Source organism: Lampetra fluviatilis, chromosome 59 (assembly GCF_964198595.1).
Source record: "Lampetra fluviatilis chromosome 59, kcLamFluv1.1, whole genome shotgun sequence".
Lineage (NCBI taxonomy): Eukaryota > Metazoa > Chordata > Hyperoartia > Petromyzontiformes > Petromyzontidae > Lampetra > Lampetra fluviatilis.
Genome location: NC_136333.1, coordinates 8,451,529 through 8,470,077, shown reverse-complemented (window position 1 = coordinate 8,470,077; position 18,549 = coordinate 8,451,529). Strand labels below are relative to the sequence as shown.

Here is an 18,549-nt window from a genome sequence, read left to right as displayed (position 1 = left end):
TGTACATAAATAGGAGGCTAGTCTCTAAAAATGCAACAAAAAAAGGACATCAATCGGCACCTCCGATTCGCACGGTTGGCTACGTACGGACATTAATAACTCCAAGGCATTGGTTCGGCATTATCAACGTTGATAAAAATACCTCTTCCAAATCAACATTACAGACTTAATCCCAGGGGGAGGTGCTAAGAGAGGGAAGGGGACCACCCCCCTCCACCTGATGTTAAGTCCCAGAGAATCAACGGAGACATGACGAGACTCAAAGGAAACATCAGAACAAGGAGGAGACGCTGGTGCAGGGGAAGTTTGTGTTGTGTGCGTGACACACATGTTTGCGTCACGTGTGTGCTCGTTTGCGCGCGCGCAGCAGTACCCTGCTGCTTTATTACGTTTGTGTGCGTCGCACGAGAATGGATCGCAGCAGCAGCAGTTAGACCATGGGCCAGAGCAGCTCTGCATTACATTTTGGGGATACAGGTTTCTGTATTTGGCGCATAAAAGTGGAACGTGATAACGTACTAATTAAATTGCCAATATGAAGATGTTGATACAACTCAGGTTTTGCCACATCAGGTGGTACCAGCAAGGTAAAGTAAACTATTTTTTTATTTTACCAGGTAAGGCCCACTAACTATGCAGCTATTTTTTCAGAAGTGACCTGGCCACAAATAATAGCTCAACAAAGTGGCTTACCATGTGGAAATGTATAGCAGCCAAATACTGTAAACCCATGTCGATTCTAAATGTGTAGGGAAAAACCGGAGGACCCGGGAGAAAAATCCACACGACCACTGAGAGATAGACATGCCAACTCCAGCAGGCGTGAGGGTCGAGATATTTGGTCTGAGCCCATGGACTAAGCAATGAAGGATAGAAGAGAGGAAGGGAGGGAGGGAGGAGGGCAGGTACCAGACCGACTTAGTCGCTGAATTCATTCAGCAAGACTCTGAGCTCGCGCGTTAGCACGCGGTTACTCTCCTTCTCCTTGTGATAGCATTCTTGGGGAGGCACAAAAGGAATGCAGATAAGGGTTAGAAGCAAGGCAAAGACAGTGAGAGAGAGTCCATTTCCCACTCTAAATACAGTGCAAGAACTGTAAAGAGCGGACGCGAGATTGTAACCACTTGCAGATTACAATAATGCATCGGTATCCATAATAGGCGAAAGCCTACGTGTTAAAATGCACAGGTATCCACAAGAGCAAGCTAAACACGTCCCAAGTGTGGTGTTGCTACAGACGATGGCAAGCCACCGCCTCGCTTATCAAATGAGAAGTGGGGGCCCCGAGCCACCAACGTGGAGACTCCAAGTGGCTCGGTGGAAGAGCGAGCAGCTCGCAACTGGAGGGTTAAGAGTTCGAACACTGGCTGTGGGTCAGTTGACTCAGCCCATCATCCTTCCGGAGAGGGGGGGGGGCGATAAACAGAGTTGTAATTTGAGGACGAAAATAAAACCGTGGTTGTTCTGTGGGTCAACTCACCGCCGCCACCATCTGAACGTTGAATTAACAACATTGGCTGAGGGCCGTAAGCACACGATGCGGTAGAAGGCAAGGTGTAACGAGACGCAGGTCATCCTAAATAGCTTATGCTTACGAAACATGTACATAAAAGTAAGCACACTAGCACGGTTAGCTACGTACGGTACAGAAGTTCAACAAAAACAAAGTTATTTCCACACACGGTCTTATGGGTTCACACAAGACCCACGCAGCCTCTAATGGGCTGCTACAGTCCGCACGATAGAAAAATAATGGACGCGGTCAAATCGCGACAACTTTCTGGTTTCATTATCGATGGGGAATCGGTGTGAGTAGGTCTCATCAAGTGATCATTGTGGCAATGTGCACGAATCGCACAAAGAATGGCAGCACATCACATTAAATCTTCAGAGATAGAAAGGACATTAAATTAAGTACAGTAATACCTCGGTATACGACCGCTTTGGAATACGTCGAATTTGGTATATGTCGTGTTTTGACGAGAAAAAAACATCTTGGGATACGACGCGCTTGCTAGAACTTGTATGGGTCGGGAAGAGTCACCGCGTACCCGCGTAGACCCCGTTCACGACTGAAACAAAGCGCCGCTCTTCAGTCTGCCTGTACAGTAGATCTCGTTCAGTGCACAACCCTCCTCTCAGCAAGGTAAAGTGATGTTAAATTTTATTTTTTATTTCAATTTATTTTAATTTATGCATTTATTTTAATTAATGTATGCATTTTAGTAATAAGTAGTATCTACATTATTTTATATAACCCCATTAATGTATTATGTCATATAAAATATCATTTCTTATACTCTAGGAACGGATTATTTTCTTTCCCTTTATTTTTTATGGGAAAAATTTGTTTGGTAAACGTCATTTTCAGTACAAGTCCTACCTTCTGGAACGAATTAACGACGTATAGCGAGGTACCACTGTATATCTACGATTGGTAGTGGAGCAATGGTAGTGATTAAACTGCACTGAGCTATGAACCTGGCAGCCAGAGTTCGATTCCCAGCCGCAGCTAACAGCAGTGGCCAAGTGATAACTCAACCAGCATGGGGAAATATGGTAAAAACAATTACGCGCAAAATAAACTGAATTATTTTTTATTTTATCAGTTAGGGCCCACCAAGCTATATTGCTCTTTTTCAGAAACGACCCAGCAAAGAAAGATAGCTCAAAGAAGTGGCTTGTGGAAATTGAACGCAGCCATATACTCTAAACGCACATTTCTAAATGTGGGAGGGAGAAACCGTATGACCCGGAGAAAAATCCACGCGAACACCAGAACTCCAAATATACAGCAGCAGGCGTCAGGATCAAACCCAACCTCCTGTATACCGAGCGAGGTAGTTAACATCTCCTAGCCACCGTCGTGGTGCCCCAAACCCACGGCACACTCAAACTTGTGTTTTGCTTTGTGGTTCAATATTCAATTGCTCCGGCGCAATCACCATGGCACTTGCACCAGGCTAGGTGCACACCGAGGCAATCGTTGTGCAAAGAGCACGCTCCGCTCAAACGTCAGCAATAAACGAGGTTCAAAACACGACAATGTAGTATCACAAGCCGACTGAGCAGTTCCTGCAGTTGGAGAATTATACAACCAGTTCATAAAACGATTAAATAAACACACAACTTGCATGGGGTGGGGGGCGGCTTAGGCAGCTGTCGACATTGCCCTGGTGCCAGTTTTATTTGCTTGCCTGCCCTCGCTACTGGTCTAAGGGGAAATGTATAACTGCATTAAAATGGTTACATATATGGGGACCTTTGTGTCCATATAAATATTTAAAAAATATGTTAAGATGGTCTGTATATTTGGAGTTTGCATCTTCTTCCCGTGGTCAAGTAGATTTTCTCTAGGTCCTACAGTTTCCCCCCCTAACTAAATCAACACCACACATTAAGAGTATTTGGCTGCTATACATGTTCACATAAGCCACTTGGTTGAGTTATCATTTGTGATGGCCAGATTGCTTCTGAAGAGCCACACGGCTCTCAGCGGGCGTGACCTGGCAAAATAAAAAAAGTTTTTTTACTTTCTCAGAAGTGTGGCCAGGGCTGCCCTGAGGGAGGCCAAGGAGGAAGTTTACCTTAGGCCTCAAAGCGGACAAATGCAAAATCTCTCCACAGCTAGTCGGTCAGCCACCTACTTGCTGTGCCTGCCTCTACGATAGAACTTTTTCTGCCAAAACTGCTGGAGAAGTGGAACCGAGAGAACGACGCAACGAGTCCCATGACATCGCGACAGGTTCAGCTCAGCGCGAGCCTGAAAGTCGGCTCGAATTACCAACCAGGGTTTGGTTACACATCAACTTATTTATATTGTTACTTAAGTTCTCCACAACGACAGCCATTAATATTAGTATTGTGTTCGGGTTAGTTTAGCATGACCTGGTGACTTTTGCGCACAGGCACTCTGGGCCCAGCCCAGCACCAGCAGCCAGCGCTCCCCCACTGGCTGTGGACACACGGCACAAGTCCGTGGGGGTGGCGGTGACGGATGGATGGCGTGGTGCAGGATAGGTGGAGCCCACATGCAACGCTCGCAATGTAAACGTACAAGCCAGCGTGTGTGCGGGAGAGCAAGGGTCTGCCACACACCTTGGGAAGGGGGTTTCCGGTGCTCACACTGTGGGCGGCATAACCCTGTGGTGCCAATCTTTCCACATCGCCACGACGCAAATGCCGCACGTTGCAGCGCGAAAAACGTACATGCGGTTCGCAAAAAAAATTGCATTAAAAGGGGAACGAAAAAAGGCCCGTGGACATACGTAGGGGTGGTTGAATGTTCGGGGAAAAAGTGTTTGAAAAGGATGAGCAGGTAAAATAGAGTAACTTTTGTGCAGACGTTATAAATAATCCCCAATTGTGTATTCGTAGATGAAGTCTAAAAAAAAATTAGAAGAGTCCAGGGAATCCATACAAATTAGTACACAATGCACTTGACAGACCAGCACCGTTTGCAAATTAAAAAATATATTTTTAAATAACACCTGGACAAATCATTTGCAAAGAAAAATGTACTGCGAAGAAGCAGCTCAAAGCGCAGGACAACAAACTCTTCAGAGGGTGGATTAAAACCTTGCGCACAGGGCCCACAAAGAAATCCGCACAGGTTCATCAAGGTCTCTCATTTTCATGATAGTCCATGGGAGTTGTTCCATCGCACATCAATTGTTACCTTAGACGTAGGTGTAAGTGTCAGTGACCAAAATTAAAATAAAATAAGCAAAAAGCCAGAAAGGAAATGGATATCACCGCCCATAGAAAACAACCAAAGAAAGAGCAGACAGAATCGCAGATGAAGCTGGAGTTTTTATTCGAAGAACATTGCAGGATGGAAAGTGCAACGCAAGACAGGAGGAGGGGAAAGGGGACAATGATGGCAAAAGAGTGGCAAGTTTACTGGTTCCAACAAGGGTCAAATGTGTGCACGATAGCGACATGGTTTTGAAAAATCCTCAAAATCGACCGCCAAACTCTGCAAAAAGGTGCCAACAATCCGGAGCAACCACCAGCGGCACCACTCCCATTTACCGAGTATTCGCCATTGTGCAGGATTCACCGATTTTGCGTCGGGTTCGGCAGGGGCCGATGACACGTGCGTGTGCAATGGAAAAATGAGAGACTGGCAGGAAGACATGAGGAAGGAAGGCCAGAGGTGGGGGGAGGAGGGCAGGAAGGGGCCCGAATCCAGCGAAAGCAGCAACATCCAGGATCCCCCAATGGAGAGAGACCATCTTGAAGATTTAGCTACAACGCGACAAACACAAGACACGGAACGCAGACACAGAAGGCATCGTTCAAAGCGGATACGCACAAGCAACAACGGTCGTAATAATGCAAAGAACAGTGGTGTAAAAGTCAAATATAAATAGCGCACAAGCCCAGAGCAAGTGGTGAAAATTGCACATTCATACAGTGGAGTGAACATCTCCTTTAAAAAAAACCCATTTCATTTCCAACAAAGCAGTATTCATTTGTTGACTCAAGAAGGCATCAATTAGAGTTAACCCCAAATCCCCACCCCCGTAAGGATCTGATCCCATAATCTTAACGATATCAACCTGCAACAGCACGAGCAAACGAACGCTGCAATTGTACACACATTTCAAGTTGCTACTATGGCTACTCAGAATTGCGCAAGCTGATCAATTCGTTTGCTACAAAGCGCATTCCGTTAAAAAAACGCTGTTAGAAGCAAAAAACCACACCACATCTGTTAAAAGAGCGCGGGCATGCACACTACACGGTTAATAAAATCAACAGCAAGTAGAAAAAGAGTCGCCGCCATCCGTAATTGATTGAATGCCCCAGAGGGTTTGTTCGGGTCACCAGTGCTCACAATGACCTGATTTAATGTGCTTGATAGGCACCAGCGGGGGGGGGGGGGAATCTCATCAAAGCACCGTCGATATATCTATCTTTAAATGGCAATAAAAAAGAAATGGAGCGCAGATGAAGAATTATTGAGTTTTAAAGGATCTGTGCTAGGCATGTGCCTGCTGCAACCACAAGGCCATAAATTAAGCGGAAAAGCAATTAAACTGTGAAAAGTTGCCAATCTTTGTAGTAATAAGCAAAGCAAAACATTTAATAAAAACCCCACTCCACCAATGCAGTTTGCAATGAATATTAACGACACCATAAAGCAGCTGGTGACAGACATCGAAAATGATGGCTTCTTGTCGCACCGCATTTTAATTAAATTATGGGCATAGACGGTTTGGATTATAAATTTGCCTTCTTATGAATGTGAGGACGTGTATTTGCAAGTGGTGCCTCTACCAAAAATTATAAGGTTAGAGGTTTAAGAGGAGCATATTAAAAAGGAAAACATAATTTGACGTTTGGGTAAAATAATTTTTCATCGTAAATAAAAAAAATCCGTGACCAACAACAAGGGGACTCCCATTTCTGAACGGACTTTTTTCTCCGTGTAAGCAGAATTTTAACTAAACTACTGATCTACCGCTTGCAGATTGGCCTTGACGTGACGATTCTGCGGGGCTCTAGCTGTCGTGAAGATAGCGACGCGCGGAAACTCAAGCGACGAGACAAAAGTGTGCCAGATTTAAACAAAACTGGAAGGGAGGAAGCCAGGTTAGCAGGCAGTAGCAGCACAACAAAGAAGGGCAGAGCAGGAAAGGAGTATTTACATCGAGGTCATATCATTGAGGGCAAGATCCAGCTCCTCACTCACAGACTTGTATTTCAGTTTCTGAGCATAGACCTCGTCTACGGGGGAGATCAGACGCACAAAGCAGGGCATGGAAGGAACAACATAACAAGAGATGCAGAAAAATAAATTAAACCTATAGGAAAAACAGCAGATAATCAATAAGGGAGAAACAGCATGAGGGGATAAGCGAGGGAAGCTCCCCCGCTCCCCTGAAATCAAACACAAGGTTGGTGTAGATCTGTGTTCTTCATTGCAAGGCCCGCGGGACACTGGCGGTCCCTGGTGGACTATAGTGCGGCCCCCCGACAACACACACGGAGTGAAAACACCCCCCCCCCTCTCCCATCATCACCATCGTGCTGCTGTCAAACCCCCAATTGTTTCCAATGTGTGGCGGCCCTCACACGGATGTCTTATCGGCAAAAGTGCCCTCCTCCCTCTGAAAATTAGCGAAGAACACTGGAGTAGACACACACACGCAAATGCTCGTGCCGAAGTTGTAGTACAATTTAAATTCGTAATGCGGAGATATCTGGGTTTGAGATTTACCCACAATAAAGTTTAGTGTGAGAGGGAGTCGTGAAAGCAACCAATGAGAGGAAGCGTAAGAGAAGTACGGGGTGTAAATGTTAACTCACCAATGTTCGAAGCTGAAAATGTAATTACTTTTGCGCAAAAAGCTAGCGCATGTGTTCTTAAAAGGTGACAAATCTTCACCCGCAGCCCAAATTGTTTTTCTTCCTAAAAGTATATTGATAAATCCCAGTCCAAAGAGTGCTGATGTGGCACAACTTTTTTGGCCAGCAATGGACAAATATTTTGCCACTACTGAAAGGAACCACTGTTCCCCCCAGAAAAGCATTCTAAATTGACCTATTGCTAAAATTGTTGTAGCAACTAGACAAGCTTGCGATGAGGATTGCCAAACACTTGGCATTAGAGCGTTGTTAAAAAACTGGGCGTGCAAAACAGTGGCCGGGATTGTGTTAGGGACACGGGGCCATTGTAACAAGGGGGGGCGGGGGTTGGGTGCGTAAACCCAACCCCAAGGACCTTCAACAAATGCATCACCCACTTCAAGCCAGTGCTTCCTGCCAGAAAAAATGCGGCTCTTGTCAACGGTATTCTCACACGGCAGACTTGGTAGTGGGCTGCTCGCGAGAGCGAGTCACCAAGCCTGAATTTCACCTTCATTATCACGGGCTGCAAAAACTCTGTTATACAGAAGGGTCACAACACTTTCAACAACTTCAAAGTTTGTTAAAATTGTTGCAAGGTTTGGTTTCCTACCCAATTATGTTCGAACGTGCTATCGGCATAACATTAGGAGATTAAGAACTTTGTAATTAGGAAGCTCAGACTTCAGAACTATTTTTTATATCTATACAAATTTGGACTTTATTCACCATTTGGTGGTGCGCCTCACGTCGGCAGCGTGTTACACAGCAATCAAAACTACCAGCTGGGAGGACAAGTCAAAGTAAGTGAGAACTAAACGTAACGCGATTGTTTCTGTGCGGTTATTAGTCACTAAAAATGTTGACTACCAACCGAAATCTAGATTCAAACTCAGGATCTCAACGGTGCTGGCTCCGTGCGTGACACAGAAATCGGCCCTCTACTCCACCTTGGCTACCTAACCCGGATGTAAAATAGTAATCATTTAATAATATTATTCTTAGAATATTTTTGAGCATTTGGCTGACATAAATTCCCATGTGATGATCAGCTACTTCATTGGGCAATCACTTATGGCCAGGTCACCTGAAAAAGTTGCTAAATAGCTGAGTGGGCCTTGCCTCCCCCTGCTGTGTTTGTTTCACACCCGATGACGGTTGCTTGTGTTGTGATCGAAACGTCGTGATCCATTATATTTTCTTCTACCTATGTGACTTTACCGAAAGAACAAAAGAATATAAAATTACAAAGTTTTTTTTCCCCAATAATTCATTACAATTAGATCCCCCCCAATGGTGTCCGATCAGTGTTGTACACCTTGGTTCAAAATTACTGTATTTAAATATTGTTTTACAACACGGTGTGACTAATTCTTAGGACGCACACAACGTAAAGATTATTTGTAAGGCAAAGTTTGGGTGTCATGCTGAAATTTATGTTGGGGGTGAAAAAGATAACGTAGGTTTTTTTGAGCTGCCTCCATAGAACAATCCCTATGCTTGATCCTTGCTACTGCACCACAAGGAGCAAGGCATGCACACACAGGCATGACCCCCCCACCACGTACGGTCGCTAAGTGGGTGCAGGTTTACGAAAGGTTGCTGCTGGGAGCCGAGGCCACGTTGACAAAAACATTTTCCATGAGCTCTCTGCTGAGCGAGCATCAAGCCACTGGGCACCTGTTTTCCCTTGCGCTTTAGATCACCACCATACATGTTAAGTGCCACGCTGATGAAAACAACACCTCGCGCACAACCTTCAACTTCTTAGATGAAATGTTAGCGTTAACCCCTCCCGCATGGTCAACTGGAATAGTGCAATAATCCTCACTTAAAAAACGACTCTGCCTTGAACATTAGCACCAGCTTAAAACTGAAATAAGAGGTTTGCAAACATCTTTCTCAATGGTTCTTTCGAACTACAATTAATCATACATATCCAAAATGGTAACATCAGCTGTTCACAGGGTGCCTCATTTCTCTCCTGCTACTATTTTCAATCTTTGTCAAGTCACTTTAGTTTCATTCAAAAATGATCAGGGATTTTCCAGACCGAGCCAATGTTGAAAATTCCAACTTCCATTGTCGGGGGTGGTTATATCCATGAGACAACCACTTTACTTCGCCCACAAAGTGGTATTCATTTTATCGAAGCCAGAAGGGTGGACGGGCCGAGTTGACTCCCAACTCACATTCTTCCGACTGCGAGCCGAGCACCCCCCCCCCCGTCCTCTCCCGCTCACCCCATCTAGACCGAATTAGCTTCACTCAACACTTAAGAGTTTTTTTTATTGGCTGCTGTTATTTTGGCAACTCAGTAACCCATCTGAGTGCAATTGTCTGCTGTGGACAAGAACTGTGGCGGGTGATACCTGAAGGGATCCTGATCTCACCAAATCTGCGCAAGGCAGGAGGGAGGGTAAGCTGCTGGATGTGGCATGAGTACGAGCCAATGTTGGCTTCAATGTACTAATAAACCGAGCAGGCATCGACTTCCTTCTGCTTATAATTCCCACCTTAGATTACAACGAAGCTGTCCTCGAAGATCCACTCGCATGTACCCATTTGCGGAAATCCTTTGTACCCTGATAATTTTTTCCCATGTCAGTCTCAGTGATATAAATTACAAAAAAATCACAAGGGTACCATTTTTTTACTTTTGTTAGTGTTTTGGTTAAAACTATAAAAACTGTAAAAACTTTAAAACTCGTTGTTCTAGAGGACATGTATAGCTTTAATTTGATAACAAAATTGTGGGTGTGGGGCCTGTGTGACTAGAGGAAATGGATAAAATGCCTCGTGGGAACTGAAATTATTATGTTTCCAACTACGGAAGAAAGTACAAAGCAGTGTTGCTACAACTCTCCTCAAATATCACAGCCCCTTGGGATGTTCAATCACCCAGTGAAACTTACACGCTGTATCTCACACGTGCCCTCCTCAGCTCATCTTGCTATGCATTCCCGGTTGTTCGCACTATGCCATGCGGCCAACACAAGTGCGCGGGTCCCAGTGCCTCGCGTACTATTCCACTAAAACGCATTTCAGAAACCGGAACCACACTATTCTCCGAGGTCTTCTCGTCCAACAGACTGCACACACATTACTGCTTGACTTTCACCCCTGTGTGAGGACATCGACCTTGCACAAACTCGCAACCAAGGAGAGGAGACTTTGGCAAACGATCAAACTAAGTGGCAATGGGTAAGCGTGAAGAGACACGGTGCTATATTTAAGCAGAGGCCACTTGTTGCACACGGTGGCAAAACTGATGAGACAAGTCCCCTCAGGACGCATCAGCTGCGGGCAAAGTTACACGCAAGCAGGGGCGCCGCTGTGGAACAATAAAAACGGACTGCGACGTAAATCACTGATCTTGCTGATCTTAGCCAACCAAATGAAGTGGGGGCGTGGTTACATCATGACTCGATCTCTGGATCGATTGGAAATGAGTCGACAGCGATTAACCCGGTATTTTTTCATGTTTGTTTATTATAGATCAACCGAGCGGAATTCGATGCAATTAAGCTCGATTAACGATCCAAAATACCATAAATGGGCAAAGACACGTGCCTTCGGCCAAGGCCACACCTACTTTCTTCCATGTATGAGCAAATCTCAAATCGGCGATTTCGTCGGGTGTACAATTTTATCGTATTACAGAGACACAAACCGATTTCAATTTTGGCTGCTTGGTTAACACTTGAAAGAACTCTTTTCCTGGTATCCTGCGACAAAACCCGTTGTATGTGAGGAATGGAACTCTTACCTTCCAGGTCGTCAATGCTCTTCTCCAGCTTGGCTACCGAACGCTCGGCAAACTCGGCACGGGTCTCAGCCTAGATGTGGTCGACAAGGGAGACATGAACGTGTGTGCCAGGTGAAACACATAAATAGCTGGGCCAAATCCAAGCGACTTTAACGCTTCACCCCATACAACCTTTGTCTGCCCACCCCCCCCCTCTAAGACTACAACAGTTCCAAAACGTTAAACAATGTATGGAAATGTTATATTTATAATCACACGTTTATAAAAGGAATTGGCCAAATAAACTCATGCAAGACCCTTCCCAAAAAGTATCCTAAAACTTAAGAGCTTCCGACAAACCATAGTTACAGTACTGCCCACTACGTTAACAAACCGGCATTCATAATACAAACAAAAGAACATAACTCTGATAATGTGCACTGTCCTTAAAGTTGATTGATCCACACCCGAGACAGCTTTCCTTAGAGCCTAGTCTCATATGGGTTGGACCAGATGACGCCAAAAGGCGTTGCCAGATAGAAGGGTAAAGAACCAATTATCATATTTTTACTGGCAAATGAGGTTCCCATAGTGTAGATGCTTACCCCGAGCTCTCATACTCTGATGGTGCATTGTCTTTGAGTTGTGCGCCTTTTGGCGTCATCTGGTCCAACCCATATGAGACTAGGCTCTAAGGAAAGCTGTCTCGGGTGTGGATCAATCAACTTTAAGGACAGTGCACATTATCAGAGTTATGTTCTTTTGTTTGTATTATGACTGCAGGTATTGCGGTCTATGCAAACATGACTCCTTGTAAAAAGGTGTCAGTTTTGTTGCCAGATAGAAGGGTAAAGAACCAATTATCAAACCGGCATTGATACGAGAACAATAAAGTTACATTTCATTTTCATACTCAATATACACGGATCAAAATGTATAACCGAGTAACAGGGCATTCGGGTTTCCCCCCCCCCCCCAAGTGCCTTTCATAATGTACAGATTGAATATGTACCTTGAACCCAAATAAACACGCAGGGTATTCTTCAAATATAGTTCTGTGTAAATGTTTTAGATAGTCACCATGCCTACTGAATGAAAGCAGCCGATATGTACCTTGCAAACGTTCAGTTTAGCAACAGAAAGTCAACTATACATAGCCAACATACGATATTCGGGAGTTCGGTACAAAGTTTGACAGCACAGACCAATCGTCGTATAACTTTGGTGCGACAACTTTACAAACCTCCTTCAGCTTGTCAGTAAGAATTTTAATTTCTTCTTCATATTTGTCCTCCTTTTGCGAGTACTGTTAAGGAAATAAGATCCACAGAAGAAGAATTAATTTGAACCGCAAGGCAAGCCCACCTGCAAAATTACATTTTCATTCAACTCATTCACATGTGGATAGAATCGTACAAGTACAGTCAGATGAGGAAAGGACAGAATGAGAAAGGACAGCGAGAGAAAATGTAATATTGGCATATCTAAAACAATAAAAATGTTTTTTATATTATTGGACCACCTATTTATATTCCAAATGTCTTATTGGACAAGTATTGACTAGTGGTAAAAAATAATTGTCTTTCTGGAACTCCCAGTCCGCAGATCCTCATGGGAATCCGGCAACAGCCCCAGGTGACACCACAGAACCACTCCGGGAGTCAATTTAATAGGCTGCTCCCTTACCCAACTCTACAGTGCTCTGCAAAGGCCTTTTGACCACCAGTCCGTCATTCACTACATTCTGCAATGTACGACAGAGAGCTGGGCGATTCAGGTAGCCAATTGGTAACTGGGCAGGAACTATTAATTGAAACCTACGTGTTGTCTTCGGTAGACACCTATAAAATGCAAAAAACATTCTTCAATAACACTGTTCTAAAAGAAAAGCACACATTTTACTATCAAGGGCCATTACGTGAAACGTAGCCTATTACATGCTTTTCCTTTTAGGGTAGCGTTAATGAAAATTGTGTTCAAGATAAGGTCATTATCCTGAGAGACGCCCGTCTAGAAAAAGTCAAACACCTATTACCGGGACTCGGCGGCATAGGGATGCCTTCACCCAGCAGCAGATTAATAATGGGGCTGCAAATGTCAATTACTTTGCATTTAATGCGCGCCTCTGCCAATTCCTAAAATCGAACAAACCTCAAAAAGGCCACCACCTTCTCTCGGGCCTTGGCCCACCGCTTAAGGTACCGCTCGGCAGGGTTCAACGGAATTCTGTCCGCGAGAAGCCGATCCCCCACCCTACCTTGTCTGACTGCGCCTCAAGAGACTTGAGGTTGTTGGTGACAACTTTGAGCTCCTCCTCCAGCTCGGAGCACTTGCTGCTCGCGGCGATATCGATGAGGAGGAGCAGGAGGAGCAGCGAGCAGGAGGAGCAGCGGTTTGTCGCAGTTGCAACAGAGGATGACAAATGCGGAAATGAGAAAGAAAAATGTAAAAAAGGAAATTGGCAAGAGAGGGGGGGCAGGGCGGGGCAGGCCAGGGCAGCACGTACTCTGGCTAAGAAGGGAAAGGGAAGCACGGCAGGTGATCGTCTTAGGAACCGTAAATTAACGTGACAAGTCAGCATCTCCTTTCTAAAGAGCCAACCCTCGTGAACTCAAATGGTGATAATTCAACAGTTAAAGACACTTGTGCTCGTGGCAATTTAATGCTAATTTGGATGCGTTGGGTGGAAGTGTCCAAAACTACACAAATTTGGCTAGATCATTATGTCGCGGCCCAACCTAAAATTAAATTGTGGAGCAACGCTCATCTCCACTGGCAGCTCTTTCAGTGATAGAAATTCCACGTGTGGCAGTGACCAGTCTATCCACACGATGACCACTGTTCATGACGTGCCTGCGCTGTTGCCCGTTTCATTTACCAAGCCGTAAAAGGGCAGCGAGCGAGCTGACCAACCCCTGATCAGGATTGAAGTTGCAACCTTGCGATTGCAAGCGGAGTACTCTTGACAATAGCACCACACAGATTAAGTGAGCGAAGCTCTTATTATATACAAAAAATATTATCCAAATATTTTAATCGTCTGGACTAAGCGATTGCCACCGTGCAACCGTTTCAGCAGCAAAACAGGAGAGAGTTTTAGATTGAGGCAAAGCAAACCTGCCAACTGAAAACGTAGCTGCAACAAGGCGAGTGCAAGGTTGTATTTTTTTTCCCCACAAGAATCGGAAAGTTTTCTTGTCCGTCTTAAAATTTCGAAGAGGCCAAGTGTTCCTGCTGAGGGAGTCAAATAAACTCAGAGAGGGTTTCCTGCTCAAGGGAGTTGGAGGGAGGTGCTGCTCTCCTGAACTAGCGGTGTAAATTCCACCTTCCCGTGATGGGGAGGAGTCAATCCAGAGGGAGGGGAGGAACAGAAAGCTGAGGAATTGGCAATGAAATGTAGTAATCCCTATGGGTGCTTTAGTCTGGAACTGTGATGCTTAGGAATTAGAAGTGAACTCTAAAGGTGCCCACCTCCCCCCACAGTCTGGGCGAGAGCTTTGAGAATGAGCACAAAACCATAAAATCCTGAGGATGTATTTGGCTCTGGAATATTATTTTCCTTGACCAAACATCAAGGAAGAATAATAGTATTACTGTATAACATTCACACAATGTACTTCTGACTCAACATCTTCTAACAATACGAATTAGTCCAAGGGTCAAGACAATGTAATTACTTGTCGGAACCACCACCCGAGATGGCCAAGCCTGACATATAACACTCTTTAAAATGCCACTAAAAGGTGAATAACCCTGCTTGCACAATCCATATTAATTAGCCAAATTGAAAATAAAACCAGTAATCCAAACATGTCACACCTAGCGGTACCAAATTCTACTATGGCACATGGACTACACGCACGACCAATATCAGAAGACTGAGATATATCACTTGAAGAACCGAGAAAGCTCGGTCAAAATAGGTACAGTTGGCAGCTGTGCAAATACACCCCGAACGGTCCAGAAAAATAAACACCGCAGCACAGGGCAGAAGACACAGAAAGGCTCCCCCGTAAGGTGCCAGAGGACAACATGGACACACAAAGCTGCAGGAGTAGCGAGGGGGAAAAACATGGCAGGAGGAATTGCGATGAGAAACGAGGGCCTTCATTCAACGCTCACGGTTCCACTTGCACGTTCGAATCGTGCCACCACAGGGCAGGAGTCGGCAAGGCACGGGTGGTTTACCCCACGAATTTAACCGAGCCAAGAATCGAGTGGGCACTTTGCTGGCCTCTAGCTAGGGATCCAAAACACGTCAGGGTGTGTGGCTCCCGACGTGAGTCGGCGCTAGTCGAACGCAGAAGTCACCGCGTCATCTTCGTGTATATTAACATTGCGCGCATTACGAGTTACGTCAGCAGCATGGCTCGGCTTGTGACAGTGGGGAAAAAAACCGTGCCGTCTGACCCAACACGGCTCCGTTGTGCCAGTGGAAAATAGAAATTAAGATAGGTTTAATCATTGCACTTGTATTTAAGTGATGATACCTCCTCCTCAGAAGCCATGAGGCCCTTCAAGTGCTGATCCTGAATTCTTAGCTGCTCCTCCAGCTGCCTGACTTGGCTGTTAGTATCACAGTGAGGGGTCGGGGGCAGCAATCAAAATCGGCATGCAACAAATAACAAACTCCGTTAGTTTTGGGGTAAAAACACACGCGTGTGAATTAAAACCAACAAAACTGCAAACCAAAGGAATACATTTTAAACTGATTAGTAGAAAATAACGATGAGCTTTAAACGGTGTTCACTGCAAACAGAAAATGAATTTAAACTCTTCGACTTGTATTAACAGTTAGACATTGCAAAAGAGACCAGCAACACCCCTTATATGCTCACATTGGCACTGGGCAGCAGAAATCTTGAATAACAGTCCTGAGCCAGGTCTTGGAAATTCAATAGGTCTGTCACTGGGATGGGACACTGATGGAACCAACCAAGTTGTGGGTGATCATTTTACACACCCAGGAGAGATGAGTAAAGTTGACCCTGAGCAGGATTTTATCTCATTAAATAATGAAATGGCAATATTTCTGATAACACCGAATGAGCAATATATATAGGCCAAAACAACTTGCAGGTTTGATATATTTTAAATATTTTAATAGTTTCTAAATTAGTTTCTTAATTTTAAAGTAAATCAATTGATTAAAATGAAAAGCAAAACTAGTTTAATTGGGAAACTTAGACCTAGACTTAAACGAAATCCTGACGTTTGAATTTCAACAATTTCACTCAACCAAATGAAAATAATTCTATGCTGTAACCGATTAGCCTTGAAAACATGCAAGGGTTATAATTTGCTTTTATTTACTATGAGACAAAAAATAATGACGTGGGTGCAATCTCCACATGGAGCAAACATTTGGCCACTCGTGCAGAAACAAAAATGGAGCAAATCGAGTGTCACAAATGATGACTCACGCGTCGGCAACTTCGGCACGTTCCTCTGTCCGCTCGAGGTCTCCCTCAAGAATGACGAGTTTACGTGCCACCTGGAGGACGGAGGGGACAGGGAGGGAGAAGAGGCACCGGCAGGCATGACAAGGGGAGACAGGCGAAGGGCGAAGAAAATTTTTGCTAAACCTCTTCACCACGTTTGATGGGAAAACCAACAAGGAAAGTGATAGTATTTCCACAAGCCCCGCTTCTCTTAAGCAGTAGGTGCAATAACTGAGCCTTTTTGAAATGTAAATGTCCCAATAAAACGTATGTGTAGCAGAGATACTTTACATCCATTAGCTTTACTTGTAGTGTCCATCTCAAACTAGATTTGAAGCTTTTGTGACTGCAGGAACACTCTTTGGTTATTTCGGTAAAGTCACGTAGAAAATTAAATAATAATAGAATACGACGTTTCGATTGCAACACAAGCAACCATCATCAGGTAAGAATGAGTGATAAAACACAGACACGGAAACAACATAGGCAGACACACATGCAGAGAGACACAGAGTCACACCTATGTTGTTTCCGTGTCTGTTTTATCACTCGTTCTTACCTGATGATGGTTTGCTTATGGAGCAATCGAAACGTCGTATTCTATTATTATTTGAGTAGTGTCCATCTACTTTCCGAAACAATGAGTCCCAAATGTATTAATTTAAGCAAGGAATGTTTTCCATCTTAACGATGTTGCAGACAAATTTAACAAGGAATGAACAGCCACTCAATATTAAAGTTAATTGTAAACCCAGCAACTGCTTAAGTGGACTTTTTTTCCCTCATCCACATGCCCCAAATGCAGTACCACAATGCCAACACTAACATCAGGACACAACCTAACATTGTGATGCTCTTACAAAGTGTGCCATCAGTAAATCAGTTATTTACCAAGCCAATGTGGACATTTTTTTGTATTTAATATCTCGGTCTTGTCAACATCTGCATGGCATCACTAGCAGCTGCAATGTGGATAATGCAAATCGTTTGCATCAGTCCTCATGTTTTAATTTGTCCTTGCACGATGAAAACTTGGAACTGCTTGTGTCATCCGTGATCTCAGGCAGGTCGAAAGTGGACAGGGAAGTAGTAAGTGGCTAAAGAAGACCTCACCTCCTCATACTTGCGGTCGGACTCCTCGGCGATGTGCTTGGCTTCCTTCAGTTGGATCTCCTGCAGTTCCATTTTCTCCTCATCCTTGGAAGCCCTGTTCTCTATCACCTTCATGCCTCTGTGGGACAGGACACACATCCGACCGTGTCCGTCTAGTTCCTTGCCGAGCTGCATTGGCTACTGACTGCCGAACGAAAACATCATATGGTCGTACTAATGACACAAAGTGGAAACCACAAATTAATCACAATACCTCGGCTGATCTCATCAAGAAGCATAAACCATCAGGCGGACTACGGTCATCCTCGCAGCAGCAGCAGCAGCTTTTGGCTAGCCATCGAACAAAGATGGTCAACACACACGCTTTCACTTCTGTGACCATCTGGAATGCTCTTCCTTTCGATATTAGGAAGCCATTGGGAGTTATGCACTTTAAAATCATCGAGATTGAAAACCAATTTCTTTAGAACAGCTTTTTGGGTTTAGTTTGTTGTCTACCCCCTGGAACCTCCAATCAGCACGGTGGGCTATGTACAGTGAGAAAGTTCAACATACATACAAACACCACGTCACCAGCACCGGTGCGTTTTGGGTGTTGGTTAAATCTGGAGGTGTCCCATTTTAAAACGACCCGTGGATAGACTCCATACAAATATGTATTGCACTGAAACTAAACTATATATATAAAAGGGAAATTTGTGAATATGTGTGTCTGTTCGAAATGTTTAGCATTCTTCCCAACATGCAACGAACTTTAAATTTGGCATGTGGGTAGCTTCCAGACTGTACACAATGCAAAAAGTATAAAAATAGACTTTTGTATTTGGGGGGGGGGGGGCGCAATAATGGATATATTTTTCACGGTGAGTGGTGACGTCACATCTGTGATGT

General features: G+C 44.4%; 1 protein-coding gene across 11 annotated transcripts in view; it reads right to left on the bottom strand.

The window, feature by feature from the left end:
- LOC144950878 (uncharacterized) overlaps window positions 1–18,549 on the bottom strand; it is a 48,844-nt gene that overhangs the window by 4,701 nt on the left and 25,594 nt on the right. For 2 of the 11 annotated variants that reach the window (XM_078881030.1, XM_078881038.1), the window contains 7 exons: window positions 17,659–17,776; window positions 16,528–16,598; window positions 13,362–13,437; window positions 12,348–12,410; window positions 11,126–11,195; window positions 6,657–6,735; window positions 910–998 (listed from right to left, as the gene is read on the bottom strand). In XM_078881030.1, coding sequence (XP_078737156.1) covers window positions 971–998; window positions 6,657–6,735; window positions 11,126–11,195; window positions 12,348–12,410; window positions 13,362–13,437; window positions 16,528–16,598; window positions 17,659–17,776 — 505 coding nt within the window. In that variant the 3' untranslated portion in view covers window positions 910–970. Of the gene's footprint in view, window positions 1–909; window positions 999–4,799; window positions 5,251–6,652; window positions 6,736–11,125; window positions 11,196–12,347; window positions 12,411–13,361; window positions 13,438–15,594; window positions 15,671–16,527; window positions 16,599–17,658; window positions 17,777–18,549 lie in introns of those variants that run through there. The other 9 variants (XM_078881029.1, XM_078881037.1, XM_078881034.1 and 6 more) reach the window with 7 other exon arrangements.